The sequence below is a fragment of the Manis javanica genome, chromosome 9, assembly GCF_040802235.1.
Source record: "Manis javanica isolate MJ-LG chromosome 9, MJ_LKY, whole genome shotgun sequence".
In the NCBI taxonomy this organism is placed as follows: Eukaryota; Metazoa; Chordata; class Mammalia; order Pholidota; family Manidae; genus Manis; species Manis javanica.
The window spans coordinates 103,526,295-103,548,187 of record NC_133164.1 but is presented as its reverse complement, the minus strand read 5'-3'; the positions used below and the strand labels follow the sequence as shown (position 1 = coordinate 103,548,187).

Sequence of the window (21,893 nt, the reverse complement as noted above, 5' to 3'; positions counted from 1 at the left end):
ATGTTAATATTTTATGATTCATAAGAGTATCCATATACATTTGAAAAATAGTATAAGTCATGTATGGACGTCTGTGCCTCAGGGTTCTCACCTGTGAAATGGGGACATTAATCATCCTTACTACATAGGATTTCTGTGAGGAGTGAATGAGTTAATATATGTGGATCATGTAGTACAGTGCCTGCCCTGTAGGAAGCACCCAGTAAGTGCTAGCACTCGTGTGGAACGTGTTGTTTTTCATTGTGCACACTACCTTGCAGTGATTTCTCCCCCGCCCCCCAGAGGGCTGTAGACCACCAATTGGGAACTACTTGTAGCCTCTTGTGTACAGGTGTGCAGGCTGTGCACTGTACGAAGGTAACTGGCTATGGGGACAAGAGTAACTGAAATCCAGCCCATGCTTTGCTCACCTATGAGCCCTAGTGCACTGCTGCCCTGAGGAGGGGGTGTCTGTTCCAAGATGTGCCTCTCCCACCCCCTCCAAGGTTGTGTCCACCCAGAGGTGCCATTCTGTGGCACTCATCCCCCTGGAGATGGGTGCCCTTTTTGGTTTACACAAACCACCTATGGAGGTCAGCAAAGGGCTCAGGATCACTGACTGGATGAATAGGTGGATGCCAAAATGAGCTGCTAACAAAATAAATAGTCTCAAGTTACTTTCCCAGACAGGTTCCTTGTTGGCAGTTGAGGACAGATCTGTGCCCTTTAGCAGCAGGAGTAGCATGAGCATCCTCTCAGGAGCCCAAGGAGAACAGGGGTCTGCCTGGAAATCCTTAGCCCCTTCTAACAGGCAAAGGCCTTCAGTGTTTCAGGACAGAGCTGGCCAGGTCTCCAGGTCACACTGACAAAGGCAGCTTTGGGGAGCTTAGCCTGCCATCGTGGGGAGGGTTTCAGGGGGCAGTGAGGGAGCAAGTGCCCCATGTCACCCCCTGCACCAGGCCAGGCTGCACAACATGGGCACCCAGTGAGGACCTCTGGCAGGAGGAGGCAGGAAACTACTGGACCTTCAGGGTCTCCCATTCTGAAATCATACCTCCAGAACATGAAGCAGGAGTCCCCCATGTCTGCCAGGGATGCTGCTGTTCTTCGGGAGTGCCCTGCCTGCACCCCAGGCAGCCAGCAGGATTCAGAGCATCTCTCCAGGAGACTCCTAGAGACCTGAAGAATGAAAACAGTGCCCCTGAGCTCTCAGTGAGCACCGGACACTGGCGATGCGCTCGGTCTCCCTGAATCTTGGTAAAATCCCATGAGATGGGAGTTAATGTCATCCCCTTACACTTGAGGAAACCTGGGTACAGAGAGGAGGAATGGCCCGATCAGACATATGCAGCTGATCAAGGGCAGAGCTGGATCTGAGCACAGGTCTGTCCAGCTCCGGCCACTCCTACCTCCCTGACTTCCCTGAACCTCATCTCAGCCAAGGTGTCCCATCAGCAAAGAGCTGGCCTCCTAGACAGGTAGTCTTTGCATGAGGGTCCTGGGTGTCATCTTCTTCCACTGCAGGATGCTGTCATCTGCTTATCCACAGAGAGTAGTTCTCCCTGAGAATCAGGGTGGCAGCATGTGCCTGCACCCTCTGCCACCACCACATTTTTGTGCCTCTCCATGCTGCACACAGATCCCTCTAGAGACCCCCGCACACAGACCAAATAGCCCAGTCTTCCTTCCCACCGTCCTAATTATCTGACCAAGTGGTGCCACATGGAGGTGACAGTTGGGCTGAATCTTATTTCCAGAGCAAAGGAAAGCTGAGGTGACTAGCCCAGCATGTTTGCTCTTGGGGCCCACTTCCTTTATGCAGAGACCCTGTGTCCCCCAGGGGAGACCCAGACCAGGTGGGCAGTAGATGGTACTGGACTTTTTAAACAGATGCTACCTAAATAGGTTTCTTATTTGTGATCAGTCAGCGAGGCTGACTACCAGCCATAGGGCATATCAGGTTGTAACTAGGAGATTTCCCGGACTGGGGGAGGGTCTTTTTTGCTATGTCAGTCCAGGATACCGACAGCAAGTCTCAACCTTACAGCCCCACGGTGTGCCTGGCATTGTACTAGGTCCAACAGCTGGTCTTTTACTGCTCCTCACTGCTTTCCATGAAGGATAATTTCTGATGTGCATTCATAATTGATTCCTGCTGCTCCAGGTTATTGGTATTTCAGCCAATGGCTCTCTTCTACTTGGAGCTCCTGCAGAGAATAGCAGTGAAGAATAATCAGTGACTCCTAGTTGCTTGATCATTTGGAGAACCCTACTTCTTCCTCTCTGTTCTCCCCACTGACCACTTTCAGCTGATACTGTCAACTCCTGCAGCACCAATTTTTGCCCATGTTTATGCTAGTGCTTGGTACTGGCCCTGACTTCAGTGCCTCCTCCGTGTGAACTCTTCTGTTGTCTACTTCCAGGCCCCCTGCACACCTGTGCCAGGCATGTGGGGGAATGCTGCTCACTTACCTATTGCTTGAGTGGGTATATGATTGGGCACCCAGTCTGCAGGGGTACAACATGGATAGATTCTGCTAGGGCATCAGTTTCTGGAATCAGAGCCTTAGCTGGTAAGCTGACAGACAGCTGGTGGGAGAGACCCCTCGGCCCCGTGGAGGGCCTCCTTGGAAAAGAGGATGCTGAAGGGGTCCTTTGTCTCAGAGCCAGCGATTAGGTTGCAGTTCTTTGTGCCAGCAAGTCCAGGGCCAGAGGGCCGAGTGTGCTGGAGCAAGGGAAACCTGAAAAGCAAAGGCTACAGATCTAGGATACCAGCTATGTTGTTCCCACAACTTAAAAAGCAGGTGTAAGATCTGTTCACCTGATCATAGGAGGCTGACTACTGTCAGCAGCTTCCAGCTTGGCCACTGCTCATAAATGCTCCTTGAACATCAGTATTGATGTTTTTTCTTTTATTATATTTCCCTTAGGTTCACAATAGACTTCTGTTAGGGAGATGCCAGGGAGGCACTCAAGCATGTGGTGGTTGTGAGATGTAATTCCACCTTGGAAGTTCCTTTTTTAATTGCCTTCGTGTTTTTTGTGCCCCAGTAACCTTGTTCTCCATCCCTTCCTCCCCTCTCCCGTTTGCTGATGCTCTCACAGAACAAAGAATTCAAGACACTGTCAGAGCAGTTGTCGACAGTCACCAGTGCATACGCCATGGAGGTGGAGAAGCTGAAGGAGGAGCTGGCCCACTGCCAGCAGAGCCAAGGTCGGGGTGGCAGCCCAAGGCTGCAGGAAGAGGTCGAGAGCCTGCAGACTGAGCTGCAGAGGGCCCACTCGGAGCGCAAGGTCCTGGAGGATGCCCACGCCAGGGAGACAGATGAGCTGAGAAAGGTATGTGCAGGCAGAAGGGGCAGCTTGGGGGCGGGCTGGCTGACAGAGCACTATCCCCTCCAAGGTGGTTTGTTCCTCCAGCTGTAGAGCTACCATGGGCTCTACTGGGGCTTGTGCCCAAGGTCAGCTATCTCTCTGCGTTTAGGCAAATGTGCTTTGGGGGAACCCACACAAGTATGTGTGCATTCACCTAATCAAGTGTTGATTTTCTGTCATTAGCTGAACATGACAATGTCTCCAAAAGGATGCACACATGTTCCCCTGGGCATGTTCCTTACAGACCAGAATCAGCCACTGTGTCAGCTCCCTGGCCTGAGCCCTTGCTGGCGAGAGAGATGGTGCAGAGGTCATGGCTTTTCTCCTTGACATCGCCTGCAGGAACTAGGGGCACCCTCTAGACATCCCTACCCACGATCATCGTGCTTTGGGGAATTTGTCCTAAGTTTTTGTTGATGGTTTCAGCCTGACGTGCCCACTCTAGCTCGGCTGCTTCATATTTTTATGTCCACCCAACAAAATAGAACTTTTTCAAATGTCAGGATGCAAAGATCACTTTCTGTACTCCCGAGAGAGCTGTTCACTCCAAGGAAGTCCCACAGGCCACTGGAGAGGCTTCCAGACTTGGGATGTCACTGCCCTTGCCTGCGTCTCTGCAGTGACCCACAGGGAAGATGCGCTCTGCCCACATGCTACTGTCTGTCCGTCACTGGGAGTCGTGGGGTGAGATTCTAAGAAGGGAGGGCTTCAGTGTTCCTAATGTTGGAATAACAACTTTTGGTGTTTAAAGCAGGGGCAGGCTAAATGCTGCCTCAGACAGGGTCCTGGGGTAGACATTGGAATCTCCAGATTCTCATCCTTGGCATGGGCATTACCAAGTGCATGCAGGAAATCTCACTGGCCTTATTTCCCTCATCTGTTTTAAAAATAAAAGGTTGGTCTAGAAAATCTCCAAAGGCCCTTTCTGGACTTGCAACTGGCCAATTCCATGAGATGGTATTTGATAGCTTCTAGAAGGAAAAAGGACCCAGCCCTTCTCTATAGTGCCTCTCCCTTCCTCTGCCCCATTACCTTCTCCTGGGCTGAGCCCTCTGACACACTGGAGACTGCCATTTGAGATGAAAGCCTGCAGAGCTGGTTCGTGCTGGGCTGGCCAATGTTTTTCTGTCCTAGGCAGAACTTGTGACCCCCAGCCACTGCTCCCCCCAGATCCCAGGGATTTCCCAGGCTTGCAGGTGGGAACACATAAGAATTCGGTGGCAAAGAAAGTGACACATAGGACTTCCTGGTACAGACAGCCTAGCACAAAGGCTGACAAAGACCTGTCATCTCCCAGGTGACCCATTGCCCAGGGTAACCAATCCCTTCCCCCAGGTTAACCAGCCAGCTCACCCACCATGAGGCCTTAAGTGGACTTCACTCTTTGGTATAAAGCATGTGGTTCTAGGAAACTCCTGTTAAATGTAGTTACAAGCCTGTACCTGTGAACTGTGGAATTCCACACTGTGGTGTATTGACCCATGAGGAGATCAGCAGCAACCCCTCTGTGTGATTAAAGCACAAGAAGGTAGAATCCAAAGGCAGAGAGAAAGAGGCCGGCACTAGAACTGGAAACTCTTGAGCCTGACGGCCCTGGGAGAAAGAGAAGGTTGGTGCAAGGACACACCGGTCGGCTAAGCCCCGAGAAGTCTGTGACCCAGCAGATCTAGGGCCTCTCCTGTCTCCAGCCCCTCCTCAACTCCCCAGCCTGCTTCCCCGCTTCCCCTTGGGCACACACTGTGATGTGGGGACTCCATCTAAGTCTTCATCTAAGGGGGCCTAAATGTGTTTATAATATGAAACGCTTCCCCAGCAGACCAAAATAGAGTAGCATGCTCCTCCTCCACTCCTTAAATAAAATCGTTTCTATTTCCTAGGAGCACGTTGACCTAGGTGTTAACTACTGTAAGAGCTTGGAGCTGGCAAAAAAAATTCAAGGACACTGCAAGAAGGCGAGTGGATAGGCTCAGAGGCAGAACAAGAAAAGCACCTTCCGTGACTCCAAGCATAAGCAAATCCCAAGTTAGCAACATGAGAAACTGGCTTAGGTGATTCATTAAGTGAATGTCCACCTCTTTCCAGGAAGAGAAAGAGTAGAGTAGAAGCAAAATTTCCTCCCCCTCTTGGGTCTTCAAAACCTTTTTATTCTGGTGGCTGGGATGGGGTGTGCAGGTGGGGGCTGGCTTCTTTTTTTCCTTCATCTTCTGTGCCTAGTCAGGGTTTAATATTTATCAAAGGCACCATGTTCGATATTAACAAATGCTGAATAATGAGACAATCAGCTTCCTCTCGGGCTTGTGCAGGGGCCTGTTCCACCTTGAGCAAGACTGATGAGATGGGCAGAGCGTGGGGAGGGAAGCTGACTACTGGTAGATATTTAATTAATGGATTTGACGTTTCTGGCAGTAAATGTTGTATTGAAACTGGCATCCTGGAAAATTTTGGGCTCCCCACCCCAACAGTATTCTTGCTTGTCAGGTCACGTGGCTACACGGTATTGATCTGGTGAGGGAGGCCAGGTCTCCGTGGGGGCAGGAATGCACCACTGTGTCCACAGACCAGGCAGCCCCCACCAGCCCCCTAAGCTGACACCTTCCTGCTGAGGATCCACTGTTGCAGCCTCTCCCCAGAGCAGTCATGCCTAGGCCTCTTGCTGCCTTTTAGCCTGCCTGTTGTGTGTGTTTTATTCTTTTTTTTAAGTACTCAGTGATCCCCATGCTGACTGAATTGCGCGTCCATGATGGAAAAGCGCTGGCTCCCAGGGCCACCCTCGATCAGAGGCATGGTTGTTACCCAGGATCTGCCCGAAAGGTTGCTTAGTGGGGCTAGCGAGGCCTGGCTTGGTGCAGGGTTGTGGTGAGGAAGAGCAGCCCACAGCCAGGTGCTGGGCTCTGTCGAGAGCCCTTGACACTTGTGAGGGGGGAAGAGCAGCCCCAGACTCTGAGCATTTAGACTGGTGAGGTGGTGTGTTGTATCACATTGTCACCAAACCACCACCTGCTGCTGATTGGTTACCTTGGGTAGTTCCAGTATAAAAGTTTCAGATTTTTCTAAACAAGTACAGAGATCTGACTGGGGTGGGTGGGGGTAGTGAGGTTCTTATAGGGGGATGCTTTGGGTCTTCTCCCCAGAGGCACAGAGCAGGATGTTTTTAGCATCTCCATGGTTCCCAGCAGCTCCGTGGTTCCTAAGGAGGCTGACGGTTATCAGAGAGAGGACCTCGCTCCGTAGCTATGGAAAGACATTGTCTCATTGCAGAAATGGAAGTTCATGGCCTGCCATTCATTCAGCAGATGTTGATCGCCTGTACTTGTTAGGTACTGTTCTACATATGGGGACAATGGCAATTTTTAAGAGTCCTTTTTCTTATGAAGTTTAAGTATTTGGAAGTTATGAGAGAATGTACAGATAAGAATTAAATACAAAGTATCCATTACGTGCTATAAAAAAAAATCTAAGTGGGATGAAGGGGATAGAGGGGGACTGGAGGGGAGCAAGAAGAGGTATGTTTCATTTATGAGACAGTCTCTCTGAGAAGACACCTGGATGAGGAGAGTCGTGAGCTGTGAGGATTTCTAGGGAACAGGTGACAAATGTAGCAGCAGGTGCCCAGGCCCTGGGGGGGTGGGAGTAGGCTGCGTGTGTTCAAGGACCAACAAGGAGGCCATTCGGCTGCGACCAGGTGGGCAAGAAGGCGGGGGCAGGGGGTGGTGAGGACAGGGAGGCGGTGGAGACCTATCTGAAGGGATCTTCTCACCTTGAAGACATTAGCCATGAAATCTCCAGAGGGATGAACAGTTTTGATCCCTGAAGCATATACCAGTTCCTCCTGCCCTCATCTCCCTATAGTTCTTGCCCTGGGAGATAGTCATTCAAGGCCTGACCTAGGCTGCTGACACCGCTGTTCTTCATGTGCTGTGTCAGCCTTCTGAATTGTCAGGACATAGGGTAGCACAGCGGTTAAGAGCCAGACCTTGGCCCAAGCCGCTCAGGGCAAAGGCCAGCTGAACCCTGGCCTGCCTGTGTGACCTGTAGCAGAGCTTTCTAACTTTCTGCTCCTTAGTTTCCTTTAAAGTGTTTTCTACTTCAAAGGTAGTAAGTCAATTTATAACAGTGCCTGAGACATAGCAAGGGCTCAATAAATGTTAGCTAATTGTTCCCCAACCAGCCCATAACTTCATGGAAGTCATGAGCTCTGCCTTAACCTGTTTGGGCTCCATCCTCAGTCCTCGCCCCGTGTCTTGGCACAGTGATGCTGAATAGCAAATCAGCACCCGTGAGGCTGGGCTCTGGGCTCTGGGCTCGGGGCTCTGCCACACCTCTCCTCTGGGGTGCTTCTTTTAATGATGGGCAGACACTGCCTTCCCACCTGGGTTTCCTTTCTCTTCCTTGTGTATGTGCCTGATGCAGCCATGTGTCCAAGGGGAGTCCAGATTTTATCTCTGTACTGTCTACCCTTCCACTTCCCTCTTTTCTCTGCTTAGGTCCATTTCCCATTGACGAAATAACTTCCCATTCAGAGTAGTCATGCTTGCTTGCTTTACTTTCAAAGAACAGGCAAGTAACCCTTTCCAGAACTGTGCAGAATTAGATGTGTCTCTGCCAAGGGCTGTGCCTGTAACTTTCTCCTTGAAGGTAGGTGTGTGGCATCGAGGACAGAGGACTCAGGACACAATGGTGGGCCAGGTATCATCCAATCTGTTTGTCCCATGGTTTTCTGCTAGAAACCTTGCAATTGGCTCTTTTAAAGTATAAACACCTAACTTGGAAAAAAATCAGACAAACCCAAAAACCCAGAGATTTGTATCCCTAGAGATTAACTAGTAGTTCTTGAGCACGATGCTGGGGCATTTGTGTCTCAGACTAAATTAGTCTGATAGTAAAAGGATTTACCCCAATGTTGGTTCTCATGAACTATCCTAAATGACCTTTCAGAAGGAAACCCTCCCAGTAATATTGCCAGCAAGAGTTAAAAGACCCCCCCCCAATACACCAAAAAAAATGGAGCTGGTATTTGAGTCCCCAGACCTAACACAGGTGTTATTTATCATGCTGAGAGGATGTACCGGCCTGACCATGTTGGTGTGTCTCACTGCAGCCTGCAACCCTGACAGTTCACAAAAGGGAGGCCACTTGGCTGCAGGAGCTTGTCACCTGCTGTGTCTGCCAACGGCTCCCTACATGCTAGCTGGCAGGGAAGACTGCGGGTGGCCAGTACCTGGGGAATATGTTAGGGGAAGCAGTCTCTGCCCCACTGGCATGTGGAGCCATGTGTGCGACCTGTTCCTCCTCTGTTCACTGAAGAACAAGACCAGGCCTACCTCTAGAGTTCAGGAGAGGAAGAAAAACAGCTTCCGGGTGCCACTCTGATGTATGGCTTAGAATAACAAAGCTGAGCTCATCAGAGGCCTGCCTTTGTGAATGAAAGCTTTGGCAGGAGACGGATGGAGGGAAGAAACGAGGCTCAAAGTAGAATTCATCCATTTCAAGTATACCACTCAGTGGTTTTAAGAAAATACATTCACAGAGTTTTGCAACCATTACCACAGTCAAATTTCACAGCATTTTCATCACCCCCAAAAAGCCTCTATACCCATTAGCAGTCAGACCCCATTCCCCCCCCCCCCGATTTCCCACCTCAGCCTTAGGCAGTCATGAACCTACTTTCTGTCTCTGTAGAGCTGCGTATTCTGGATGTTTATAGAAGCATCATATCGTGTGACTGGCCTGTCTCAGTGCATTTTCAAGATTCATCCATGTTATTGCTTTTTATTGCTAAGTATTTCACTATGTGGACATACATTGTATTAGTTCATTAGCTGATGACATTTGAATTGTTTGCACGTTTTGGCTATTTTGAACAATGCTACAAACATTTGCATCCAAGTTTTTGTGTGGACATAGGTTTTCATTTCTCTTGGGTATACACCTAGTAATGGAATTCCCAGGTCACACAAAATTAAAATGCATGTTTAACCTTTTGAGGAACTGCCCAACTATTTTTCCAAAGCTCCTACACCAGTTTACATTACATCCCCAATGGCAGTATATGACGTATCTGATTTCTCAACATCCTCATCAGCACTTCTTTTTATAGCCACCCTAATGCATGTGAAGTAGTGTCTCATTATGGTTGTGATTCAGTCTGTTCAAATCCTTTCCCATTTTTTGATTGGGTTCTTTTTTTTTTCTGAGTTCTTATTCGGGGTCCAAGTTCTACATCAGATAAATTATTTTCAAATATTCTCATACTGTGGGTTAGCTTTTGGATTTCTTGAGTGTGTCCTTTGAAACACAAAGGTTCTAATTTTGTTGTAGTCCCATCTGTTTTTTTCTTTAGTTGCTTGTGTTTTTGGTGTTGCATTTTAAGAAATATTGCCAAATCCAAAGATTTGCTTCTGTGTTTTTTCCCAAGAGTTTTATAGTTTCAACTCTGACATTTAGGTCTTTGATGCATTACAAGTTCATTTTTGTATATGGTGTGGAGTACATACCATTCTTTTTATGTGAAAATCCAGTTGTCCCAGCCATTTGTTAAAAAGACTGTTCTCTCCTCATTAAATTGTAATGTGAGGGTTTACTTCTGGATTTTTAATTCTACTCCATTGATCCATATGTTTATCCTTATGTTAGTATCACACTGTGTTAGTTACTTTAGTTTTGTAGTAAATTTTAAAATAGAGTGATTCTTCCAACTTCATTCTTTTTCAAGATTATTTTCACTATTCTGGATTCCTAGATATTCCATATGAATTCTAGGACCAGCTTGTTGATTTCTGCCACAAGGCCAGCTGGGATCTTGATAAAGATTGCGTTGAATCTGCAAATCAATTTGAGGAGTGTTACATCTTAGCAATACTGATTATTCGAATCCATTCAGGATGGCTTTCCATTTATTTAAATGATTTTTAATTTCTTTCATCAATATTTTGTATGTTTTCAGAGTATAAGTTTTGTACTTCTTTTGTTCAATGTATTCCTAATTTGCTTTTCAGATTGTTCATTGCAATGTATAGAAATACAACCAGCTTTTGTAACTTGGACTTATACCTGGCAATCTGAACTCATTTATTCGAATAGTTTTTAAGTGGATTTCCTAGGATTTTTAACATCCAAGATCATGTTGTCTGCAGCTAGAGATATTTTTACTACTTCCTTTCCGATCTGGGTGCTTTTTCACTTTCCTGATTTCCCTGGCTAGACCCCCCGGTACAATGTTGAATAGTGTTGGTGAGAGCAGGCATCCTTGTCTCCCTCCTGTTCTGGAGGGAAAGGCATTCAGTCTTTCACCTTACAATATATTACCATGTGGGTGTTTGGCAAAGTCCTTTATTAGGTTGAGGAAGTTCCCTTCTGCCCCTAGTTAAGTGTTGTCATGAACATATGGTAGTATTTTGTTAAGGATTTTTGCATCCATATTCATGAGATAATGGTCTGAAGTTTTTTTGTGATATCTTTGTCTGGTTTTTGGTACGTGAGTGTTACTAGCCTCATAGAAGGAATTGAAAAGTGCTCCCTCCTTTTCTGGTTTCTGGAGGAACTTGTGAAGAACAGATACTCTTTAGGTGTTCACTAAGTGGTGGAATGACTCTCGAGTATGTGTTTGCATTTAGTGCCTAGTGAAGGTAGTGTTGCCAAACCATCTGCGAGTGTTCACTTGCTCCGTGGGGTCATGCTGCCTGGAACTGCACACACATCATCTCATCTAAAGCCGGGGAAGCCCTGTGAGGTGGTGTTGGTTTTGCAGAGGGTGACTGAGGCTCACAGAGCCAGCAGTCTGGGGCTGTGAAGCCTATGCTCTGTGCCTCAGGCCACATGTACATGTAATCCCAAGAGTTTTTCCTGTAGTTCAGGCAGCCTCCAGGGACGTGGGACTTAAGTCTGGATGCCTGAGTTACGGGGCCCCGGGCATGCGTTCCTCACCCTGTCCCTGTGTGGTCTCTGCAGTGCTCGCTGGCTTCCCGCCTCTCTTGTGAAGGCAGAGATGCAGTGTTCATGGGGAAAAATCACTGGATGGCCTCCTGCAAAGTGAGCCTCTGAAGGTTGCAGAGAGAAAGTGCAGAGAGGGACCCGCTGAACGTCAACCCCCATGTTAGAAAGGAAATGACCCCTTTTCCGTCCTCCTGCATGACAGCTAATAACTTCTAATTCCTTTAGAACACATCTGAATGGTCAAATTTTTAAATCTATACAAATATTTGCTCCAGTAGTAAATAGCAAAAAATTTTCATCTTTTAAAAAGCTTGCCTCACGCTGCTCTAATTTTGCTTCCTCTGAACAGAGCAGGATTTGTTTTTAATTAGTTTTTTTTTTTTCTTTTCTGTTTTTTAGCCATTTTCTTTTCAGTAGTAGTCATCTCACATTTCCTTTGGCAGCAGCATCAGAAGCTAAACACTGGATGGGACAGTGGATGTCAGTAGCGAGTCTCCTTCCTTCTCCCAGCATGTGGACTGTGCTGGTCCAGTGTGACAGGCAGGGAAGGTGGGGTGAAGGCCAGGATAATTCTTCACCCTGAGTTTCATGCTTTCTTGAGACTCGGATTTGAGAGCTCAGAATTTACCAAGATAAGCAACCATATGTAAGGAAGTGAAAGCCTGTTACTGTTGTTAAGTCCCTGAACACAAAGTGAGCTGATGTAGACTTTTCATGAGGTTTCTGTGGGCGTTGGGAGACCACAAACAGTGGTGGGCTCGTCTGTCTGGTTCTAATGGGACTATTTCTTTCAGCATATGGTTTTTCCCCTTGAAACGACAGCAGCTTTGGCTGATTGGATTTTCTTAAATAGAAAGAGCACTTAAACATAACCAGCTGAAATTCAAACCCCACAAAAGAGGAGCCCTTCCAGCTTCCTAGGGAGACATTTTTCCCTATTGCTCTTTCAGCGAGTTGCAGACCTGGAGCAAGAAAATGCTCTCTTGAAAGATGAGAAAGAGCAGCTTAACAACCAAATCCTGTGCCAGTCGAAGGGTAAGTACCAGAGTGCTTGATTTTTCATTTTGGATTTTGATTTGTTTTCGACTCTGATTTCCCCCAAAGACGCCTAGCAAGATTACAGTCAGTCAAGATTCTGCAGTAGAGAAAAGGCTATAATAGAAGGGAGATGAAAAAAAAGGATGATCTTTAAGGTCCTGCTGTGACTTTCGTTCCAAGAGTTTGGTGCAGTAAGACACACACATAATGGACAACTTGATGCCTGGGATTTGAGTCAGGGAGACCCGCACTCAAAGAATGGCTCTCCCTTAACTGTTGCATGGCATTGAGCAGGTCCCTTAATTACTCGTCTCAGTTTCTTCATCTGCAAAATGGGCATAAGACTACAGACCTGAGAAGCATGAAGCGCTTAAGATGGTGCTTGACACATAGTGAGCCCTTAGGAGCTGTCCTTACTGCTGTTTGTAAATTGACCTTGAGCACCCTTAGTACCTGCCATGGTTTCTTACACCCAGTGGGTCATGTGGTAATGTTTGCTGAAGAGAGGGCCTGGGGTCAGATCCCAGTCACCTCTCTCTCAAGCACCCACTGACCCTGCTGGGCCCCCATCTGCCCCCATGAGCTGCCTGTCCAAGGAGGAGCAGTGTGAGGCCACTGACCCCAGTCCTTGCCTGGCTCACTGTGGCCTTAAGCAGATCTCCCAGCCTTAGGTCTCAACCACCCCAAAGAGCCATGAGAAGTGAACCCCCTGACTGCACAGTCCCTCCCAGCATGAAATCTCACTGACAGCTTGAACTGTTTTCAATTTCCCTTTAAAAATGCTTTCCACAGATTTGAAAAGTTTTGGTGGGGGAAATGCCTATCCAAGTTACCTATTTGCCTTCCATCCTTCCCCCAACCTAACCTGTGGCTTTATCCTCAAACCTCCTTTAATCTGCCCGGCATGCCAAGAACCTGAGATCAGGAGCTGGGAGGGACTACAGAGCGTAGCCCGGGCTCCCCCAGGAGCGCTGCCGGCAGGTGCCAGGGCTCCCCCAGGAGCGCTGCCAGCAAGTGCTGGCACAGTTGTCACAAGAGATAGGAAGGCAGGTGTGTTAACGGGAGTTGGCTTGGATGCCGCCTGCTTCTAGGTCGCACTTCCCGTCGAGCAGGGTTGCCTTTCTCCCCCTCTCTGAAGACGTCAGCCACAGGAACATGCTTCCTGTTGCTCTGCAGTGGGTGAGGAAGCTGAACAGACTCATCAAGTGTCTGTGTTAGGAGCTTGGCACGGGCGGCCTTTTAACAAGAGGTTGTTCAGAAAGCGTGAGTCAGTACTTGTGGGAGGAACCCAGTCAGCGGGCAAAAGCGCAGCTGTGTGTTTGCTTTCCAGGTGACTTTGCCCAGACCTCTGCCAAGGAAGAACAGAGGGTGCAGGAGCTGGAGGAGGAGCGCTCCCGGTACCAGAACCTCGTGAAGGAATATTCTCGGTTGGAGCAGAGATACGACAACCTTCGCGACGAGCTTACCATCATAAAGGCAAGGAGGGCGGTTCTGGCTCCGCAGCCCGCGTCCTTGGGCAGCTGCAGCCGCCGCACTGCTGTGCGACCCCCCGAGAGGCCCAGTAAACCTGTGCCACGTGAGCAGCGTTCCCCAGCGCCTGCTCCTGCCATCCCTGTGGGGAGTTACCGCGCAAGCAAGCAGCCTCGTGTCAGGGACAGCTCCTTCTCCCAACTCGGGGGCCTCACAAAGATCTCAGGAGGTTAAGGAAAATTCCACCCAAGTGTGTGTCATCTTTCTTGTTTCCTGTTCTGGGAAACTCCCTTGTCGGAACAATACTGGCACTGAGGAGTTAGGTCTCCGCTTCATTAGTCACACTGCAGAGAAGCCCCTGAGCGCCTGATGGTTTCTCCTAATCTGTGATGAAATGCAGCATGTAGAAATGTCCTTTCAGGACTTGTCACTCTTCTTTACCCCGAATAAACATTCCCTCCAGAAATGCATATTTAACCAAGATTGTAAGTTAATTGCATAGAAACCAGGAAGAGAAGCTGAATAGGAACACACATAGAAATCTAAAATTTCCCTACCAAGACCAGATTTCACTCTCAAAGCAAATCAGATGCATGGGGAGAAAAGGGGATATTTTTAAATGAATGGTATAAATGGTAACTTCTATTTCTAATATGCTTACTGTTTTCATAAACAAAATTAGTGGTGTGCAGGTTGAAGTTGGGAGCAGTTAGGAGCAGGTTTGTTAACATTCTTTTCAAGGGACAGGCCCATGGCAGGAGTGGTTTGTGCACTTTCAAGGTGAAACTGGGATATAAGGGTTGTCTCTCTAGGACTTCTCAGAGGGGTTGACCTAACTAGGGAACTGATTTCATTAAGAGACTCACAGACACTGAGAAGGGACTGGTAGTGACCTGGTGGAGGGGTTGGGGCAGGGGGTGAAGTAGGAGCTAAAGAGGCACAAAATCTCAATCATAATATAGATTGGTCACAGGGATGAAAGTACAGCATAGAAAATATAGTCAGTGGTTCTGTAATGTCTTTCTATGTTGACAGTAACTACACTGTTGGGGTGAGGATTTAATAATGTATATAACTGGGGAAATCCTCCAGTGTTGTATACTTGAAACCAATATACTAATGTATATCAACTGTACTTCAATAAAATAAATCCCCCCCCCCCACTGCCAAAAAAAGAAAAAGATAAGGGAACCCAGTCCTCACCGTGGAGCTGAGCTCTCTTCTAATTGTCATTTTGATGACCAAGTAAATGGATGACTGCACTATGGGGAAATCTTTTGTGGTAATAGCCCTCTTTAGCCATCATCCCAAGAAACAGTAATACCTAGTCTTGTTGACATATGAGGCAGAAGTCCAACTCTGGGGCGTACTGTTTTTGAAAAGTCATGCTTAATAATATCGGCTTGTGAGTTTAAACATTTTTCTTTTTAAACAGCAAACCCCAGGCCACAGGCGGAACCCATCAAACCAAAGTAGCTTAGAATCGGACTCCAATTACCCCTCCATCTCCACATCTGAGGTCGGAGACAGCGAAGATGCTCTCCAACAGGTGGAGGTGAGTACGGCAGGCTCTCGTGGCAGGCTCTGGGCCGTCTTTGTTCCAGAGGGCTGTTTTGCCTGTGCGGAGCGCCCCATTAGAGATTTACTATTCAGTTAATAGTGATCAGAGTGCCTGGGGCTCATTGCTGATAGCAGTATTGCTGGACTGCAGTGGCCTTTCAGAGCATACTCTGGAGCTCACATTTACTGTGCAGAGCAATACACATTGTTCACCCCGCCCACGATCCAGAAAGGAAGGAAGAAGGCAGATCCCTGCTTCCTCTTGCAAAGCTGAGACTCCATTGCAGAGAGATGAAATGGCTGGCCCAGGAAGGAATAGCTTAGGATGTGATGTATCACCCCCATTTAGTATCACAGTACATACAGAATATCAATAAATGTGCAAGAAAATTGTCCTTACTCGGAAGGTGGGTAAAACTCAGAACAACAATTATTTGGAATATTTACAATAAACATTTGCCAAGTGACTGCACCTTTGTCAGTAATAGCCTCTCAGAGTCACTAAATAATGTACCACACAGTGGCCTTTAGTCTTTGTGTCATTTTGTCAGAGGTACATAGTTTTTTCCTCTGGCCTTTGAGAAGAAGAAAATCACCAGCATGTAAAACTTATGAAGCATGTGAAGACAGACGTGGAGGAGAGATGGTTATAAAAGCGAAAGTGCTTTGAGCATTTGTGTGCCATGACTGCGGTGGTGGGTACTGGAGAAACAGCAGTGACCAAGCCAGAAAAGGTCCCTGCCCTCAGGGCGCTTGTCTGCTGATGGAGAGCTAGGCAGTAATCCATTGATGGAGGAAGTGTATAATATAATTGTAGGAACTGCTCAGTGCTATAAAGAAAAATAAAGGATAGTAAGAGATAATGATGGAGTAAAGGGGGAAGCATAGAAAAGGCGGTCCTCTGGATAAGAGGTTTATCTAGTGTATAGCTTAGTGGATTCGCTACTTGCTGCATGCTCTTAGTAAGCATTTACTAAATGCTAGCATAAAGCTCATTTTAATCGCTGGAATTTGGGACTTGGGCACTTCAGTTGCACCACCCAGGCGCTGGTATATGTGGCCATTTGTGTGCAGACATAAGCACTTCCATCCCAGGATTTATGTCCTCAAGGAAGCTGAGACCGGTTCTTGGTATTAGAGCAGCTAGCACGGTGCTCACTAAGCGTGAAGCACTCATTAAATGCCAACTAAAGCAAATTATATTGTCCCATATATACACACACATGTACTTTGAAATTCCACGTGGATCTGCTCATTCACTTACACGCTTGTACATGCACACCCACACACGACAACTCTGGAAGGCAAACCCAGGCATAAATATGAAGGAAAATCTATAAGATCTGTTGGACAAATGGGTTCATTGGCAGGGCAAGTATTAGTTTTGTGCAAGGTACAACCAAGTGGTGTTGACAGTACATTTCCAGGTATTAGTAACTACACTGAATCTTCATCAGGGAGTGTTACATCCTGAGTTTTACAATTTCTCGGGTATGAGACATTTCCCAGAAATGAGCTCTTTTAACTTCCAAATAACATGGCTGTATCTTTATCCATTTGTTCTTGGAATACAGGCATATCTCATTTTATTGCACTTGCTTGCACTTCGAAGATACTACATTTTTTACAAATTGAAGGTCTGTGGCAACCCTGCATCAAGCAGGTCAGAGCCCCATTTTTCCAATAGCATTTGCTCACTTCGTGTTTCTGTCACATTTTGACAATTCTCACAATACTTCAGACCTTTTCATTATTGTGATTTGTGATGAGTGCTTGTGACTTTTGAAAGCTCAGATGTTGGTTAGCATTTTTAACAACAAAATATTTTTAAGCTAAGGTATGTACATTGGTTTTTTTTTTTAGACATAACACTATTGCACACTTAATAGACTACAGCATAGTATAAACATACGTCCCGGGAGACCGAAACACTCATTTGACTTACATTATTGCTGTATTCTCTTTATTGCGGTGGTCTAGAAACCTGCAGTACCTCTGAGGTATACTTGTATGTGGTCGGTCATCTTAAGTGGCTCACACAAGAGGAATATAAATAGCCAAGATTCAGATGTTATCTAGACAGAAAATGAGCCCAGAGCACCAGCTTTCATATGAGAAATCATGGTCTGTTGGCATTGGTTTGTATATCTAAGGTGTGGATTGATGTTTAGAAGAGATGACAGACATCCAGTAAAGAGGTAGACAGAGAGGGGCTGTGTGTACCCTACGGCATTTATGCTGTTAAAACCTTCCCTGCACTTGTGTTCCGCTGAAGGAAATCGGTCTGGAGAAAGCAGCCATGGACATGACAGTCTTCCTGAAGCTGCAGAAGCGAGTGCGGGAGCTTGAGCAGGAGAGGAAGAAGCTGCAGGTGCAGCTGGAGAAGAGGGAGCAGCAGGACAGCAAGAAGGCACAGGTGTGTAAGGAGCACCCCCAGCCTGTGGGGCAGTGCCCTGTTGGTCCTACCCCAGAGTGGCCCAGCTCACTCCTACTAGGGCACACATGGCAGGGTGTGACCACGTGGGGTTGTACCTGTGCTGGGTTTCGGACAAGAGCTTCCATCATGTGTTAGCATCATACTGAGTCTTCTCTGCAAGGGCCCCAGATCAGCCCAGCTGGACAGCAGTTAGCTGCCCAAGTGCTCCCAGAACAAAGGATTTCCAGTACTGAGGCTAATGTATAAAGCCTGTGGCATTATCACCCACCTGCAAAGAGGACTGGGGTGTATAATTAAAGTATAAATACAAGAAGTCAAATTTTAGAAATGTCATTGCCCTTTTGTATCTGGAATCTGGCATGGACTTAAGTTTAGGCCCTGGTGTCAGGGGCAGACCAAGTTTGCTATCATTCACCCTTCTATCCCATGACTGTCCCCTCACATCAGTCCAGATTATCATCAATATCTTGGGTCTTGAAAGGATATTGTTTGAAACCTTGTCCCTAGATATATCCTCTATCTCAAGGACCCATTGGGCATCTGTGCTACACTCAGCACTATGCTAGTGCCAGGCACGTAATAGGTATTCAAATGTTAATTAAATGAGAAGAAATAAAAATGTTAGAGAAATTGAGGAATTTGTAATCTAGTTTGGGAGGCCCAGATATAACACAGATTAGAAATTTTAAATGATGTTGGTAGTGCTCAAAGACATGTAGGGCTGGGTACAGGCTGGCACTGTAGGAATGAGAGCCCATTGTAGTTAGCAGTGATAAGCAATAAGAGCCACTCATTTCTTGGGAGGTATAAGGCCACTTCTAACAGGATGCAGGATGATTCTAATGTGGGTTGTATCGTAAGCTGGCCTCAGAGTGGGTTTGTCAAAGGGCTTTGGTCTGTTCTCAGGCCTGAACTGCCCATCACGGGGTTTGAGCCCTTCCTCACATCCTCAGCCCTACCGACTCTGTGCCGCCTCTCCTTTTGTAACACCTGACCTCCCCTTCCAGTCAAATGTGATACAGACCCTGATATGTAATGCTAGTAAATTCTTGGGTCCCGACCCCTCCCAGAACAGTAAGTGGGGAGGTACATCTTGCTGATGGACTTAAGTCTCTCCGGCGGCTCAGATTCAGAATGGAGAGCGAAAGGATTAGGTTTGTAAGTGACTCGTTCAGTTACAGGAGAAGCCGCCCTGACAGGCAAGCACAAATCAAACGCATTCAGAGGTGCGCATACAACACCAGACAGTGCCTGATGTCAAAGTCCCTGGCCTGCACAGCCGCCCTGAAGAGCCACTCTCCAGGCTCCCCACCCCAGAAATGTCAAATAATTTTGAATTCTTGGCATTAGGACTTCTCTTTGTCTTGATACCATAAGGGTATTTCTTTCCTTAGAAAAGGATCACTGAGCAAGCTTTAGAACTGTAGGCTTGCCCGTAGCCCCGTTATGTGTATTGAGGATCTTCCTTTAAAGAGAATGACCTTTTTTCTGACAGTTTAATAAGAATGGCAGGGCAGGGGAGAGCAAGGAATCCCTCTATAGCACCCCGAAATGAAGCTTTCAGAGACTGTGGTCTTGGATCTCCCCTTGGTCCCAGGAGGAATCCTGAGCCATCTGGGTCTTTATTCTGGCAAGATACAGCCCAGGGACTCGGCCATAGAGAGAGGCTGTGCTCTGAATGAGGAATGACAGGGAGGTCTAGGATATGCCATCAGTGTGGGAGTGACTGAGCCTGCCATGAGGATGGGGACTCTGTGACAGCCAGCCAGGCTGTTCTTGTGCTTGACTTCCCATCTACCCAGCAGCCTTACCTTGGGCCTGGCAGTCACCTTGGCCACCAGGGTGATTCCAGTGGGCTGCCCACTTAAATACATAACTGCCAGTCCATCTGAATACCGACAGCTCCTCAGATTTGGGTAGATGATCCCCATTTTCCAAGATTTATGCATTCAATAGTTTTCCATGGTCACAGGGCAAGTCCACGCTATACAGGACACAGCATGGGCCTCTGGGAAAGCTGGTTAAGAGCTGACCCTGAACCGTCCATCCCCTACCATGGTTGGTGGGGAGAGGCAAAGCAGAGACTGGGGCCACGGAGAAGTGCTTTCCCAGTTCGCAGGGCTGAAATGAAACTGCAGTCAGAGCACATGTTCTTGATCTAGAAGAGCTGTGGGAGGGGCTCAGATCCAGTCCTGGCCTCCCAGCCTGGGGCACGGCTAATCCATCCACAGCTGGTGGCCACCTCACCTTGGACTTCAGGCTGCTAGCACTGTACATGATCTAATTAAGCTCTGATTGGTTTTAGCTCCAAAAACCCATCTTATTCAGTGACTATCACCCACTCCTTAAAATCATGCCAGGCAGTTAACCATTCATGAAGGTGTTTCTACCCCTTCTCATTGGGCAATTCAAGTCCAATAGTTGCCAAGTAATTATAGGAGCCATTGGCTCATCTGAGTCCTAATGAGCTAGTACTCCAGTTCTTGCCACCTACATCCAGCAGCTGTGGGATTTTAACATCTCACGGCATTTAGGGAGCAGCGTGGTGGCCAGCTGTGTACTAACTACTACCTACCATACTGCCATACCACCTGTAGAGGGGCACGGAGGAAGCAGGCTTAGAGGGAATCAGTTGGGAAGACAGAACACACATGTGCACACACCCACCCCATAAAACCTAAGAGCAGCTCATTAACCTCATTAATGAGTACATAATTATTACAGTAACTTTCTTAGTACGTCTTACAGTGCTCGTTTCCTGGAACTCCTAAAACAAAGTACCACATACTAGGCAGCCTAAATCAAAAATATATTCTCTCATAGTTCAAGAGGCCTAGAGGCCAGGAATAAAAAACTACATGTCACAGGGCCATGGCTTTCAGGGAAATCTTTTCTGAGCTTCCGGTGTTGATGGCAGTGCTTGTCATTCCTTGTTTGCAGCTGCGTAACTCCACTCTGCCTCGATTTTCACATAACACTCTCCCCTGTGTGTGTCCGTGTGTCCTCTTCTTATGAGGACACCAGACATACTGGATCAAGACCCAGCCTAATGATCTCCTCTTGATCTGAATACATCTGCAAAGACTGTGTTCCCAAATTAGGTCACATTCACAGGTACTGGGGGGAGGACTTCAGTGTAGGTTTTGAGAGGATGAAACTCAACCCATAAGACAGTGTTATACCTGTTCAACCTCTAGGTGCCTGTGAGGATCATGTGAATAAAGTTATAGGAGGAAGGAAGGCAGGAAGGAGTTATTAATGGAGAGCTTTGTGGTGGCCTGAGTAACAAGCTGTGTTTTGGAGGTTGGGAGGAAGCAGGAAGTTCTGGATAATTGGACAAGGTCAGAACAAGCACACTTTGACCGTAGTTGGAGTACTGTGGAATAGCTGCTCCTTAGTCCACGCCCACCTTTCTGTCTTTCTGTGTGCAGGTGGAACAACCAAAAAATGACCTAGATTTGGACCAGGATGCCGATCTAGCCTACAATAGTCTGAAGGTAAGACTCTCAGAAGACAGACTTCCTTGAGCTTGTGCACAGGGGAGGCTGGGTGACGAAGCTGGGCAGCAGGGCGAGTCCTAAGCTCTGGCCCACTCTAAAGGGAGCCAGAAGCACACAATTTCCCCTGCCCTAACTTTGTGTCTCCATCTGTGAAATAAAGGAAAATTTGTATTTATGACAAGGAACTGTAACATATACTAATAGGAAATGGTTCCCTGTATTCACAACACTTCTGACACAAATGCACAAGTTTTCCACACCAAACAATTCTCCAGTTTTCTGTGGATGCCAACTGGGTGTCACCTGGTGTTAGCACAGACCCCATGAGTTAGGGGCTCAAGCCCACAGGACTGCCCCCATTTCAGATGCCAGCCACACTGATGGGTCCCCAGGTCACCCACACTTATGACTGACTAGGCTACAGAACAGGTTCCCCCGACCCCACCTCAGGTTCAGTGATTTTTAGAATGGCTGACAGGACCCAGGTGAGCATTTCACTTCCTCTTCCTGGCTAGTTATAGAGGCATAATTGGGAAACAACCAAATGGAATATGTGCAAAGTATGTGAAGGGGCGCAGAGACCCCCTGCCCTCTCCAGGCGC

The 21,893-nt window shown here is 47.4% G+C and overlaps 1 protein-coding gene across 1 annotated transcript in view; it reads left to right on the top strand.

Annotated features, from left to right (window-relative positions):
* Positions 1-21,893, top strand: part of MYO5B (myosin VB) — a 309,980-nt gene that overhangs the window by 253,476 nt on the left and 34,611 nt on the right. Inside the window, exons 22-27 of the mRNA XM_017665463.3 lie at positions 3,085-3,318; positions 12,237-12,321; positions 13,655-13,800; positions 15,230-15,349; positions 17,630-17,770; positions 21,223-21,288. Of these exons, the coding sequence (XP_017520952.3) occupies positions 3,085-3,318; positions 12,237-12,321; positions 13,655-13,800; positions 15,230-15,349; positions 17,630-17,770; positions 21,223-21,288 (792 nt within the window). The remainder of the gene's footprint in view (positions 1-3,084; positions 3,319-12,236; positions 12,322-13,654; positions 13,801-15,229; positions 15,350-17,629; positions 17,771-21,222; positions 21,289-21,893) is intronic.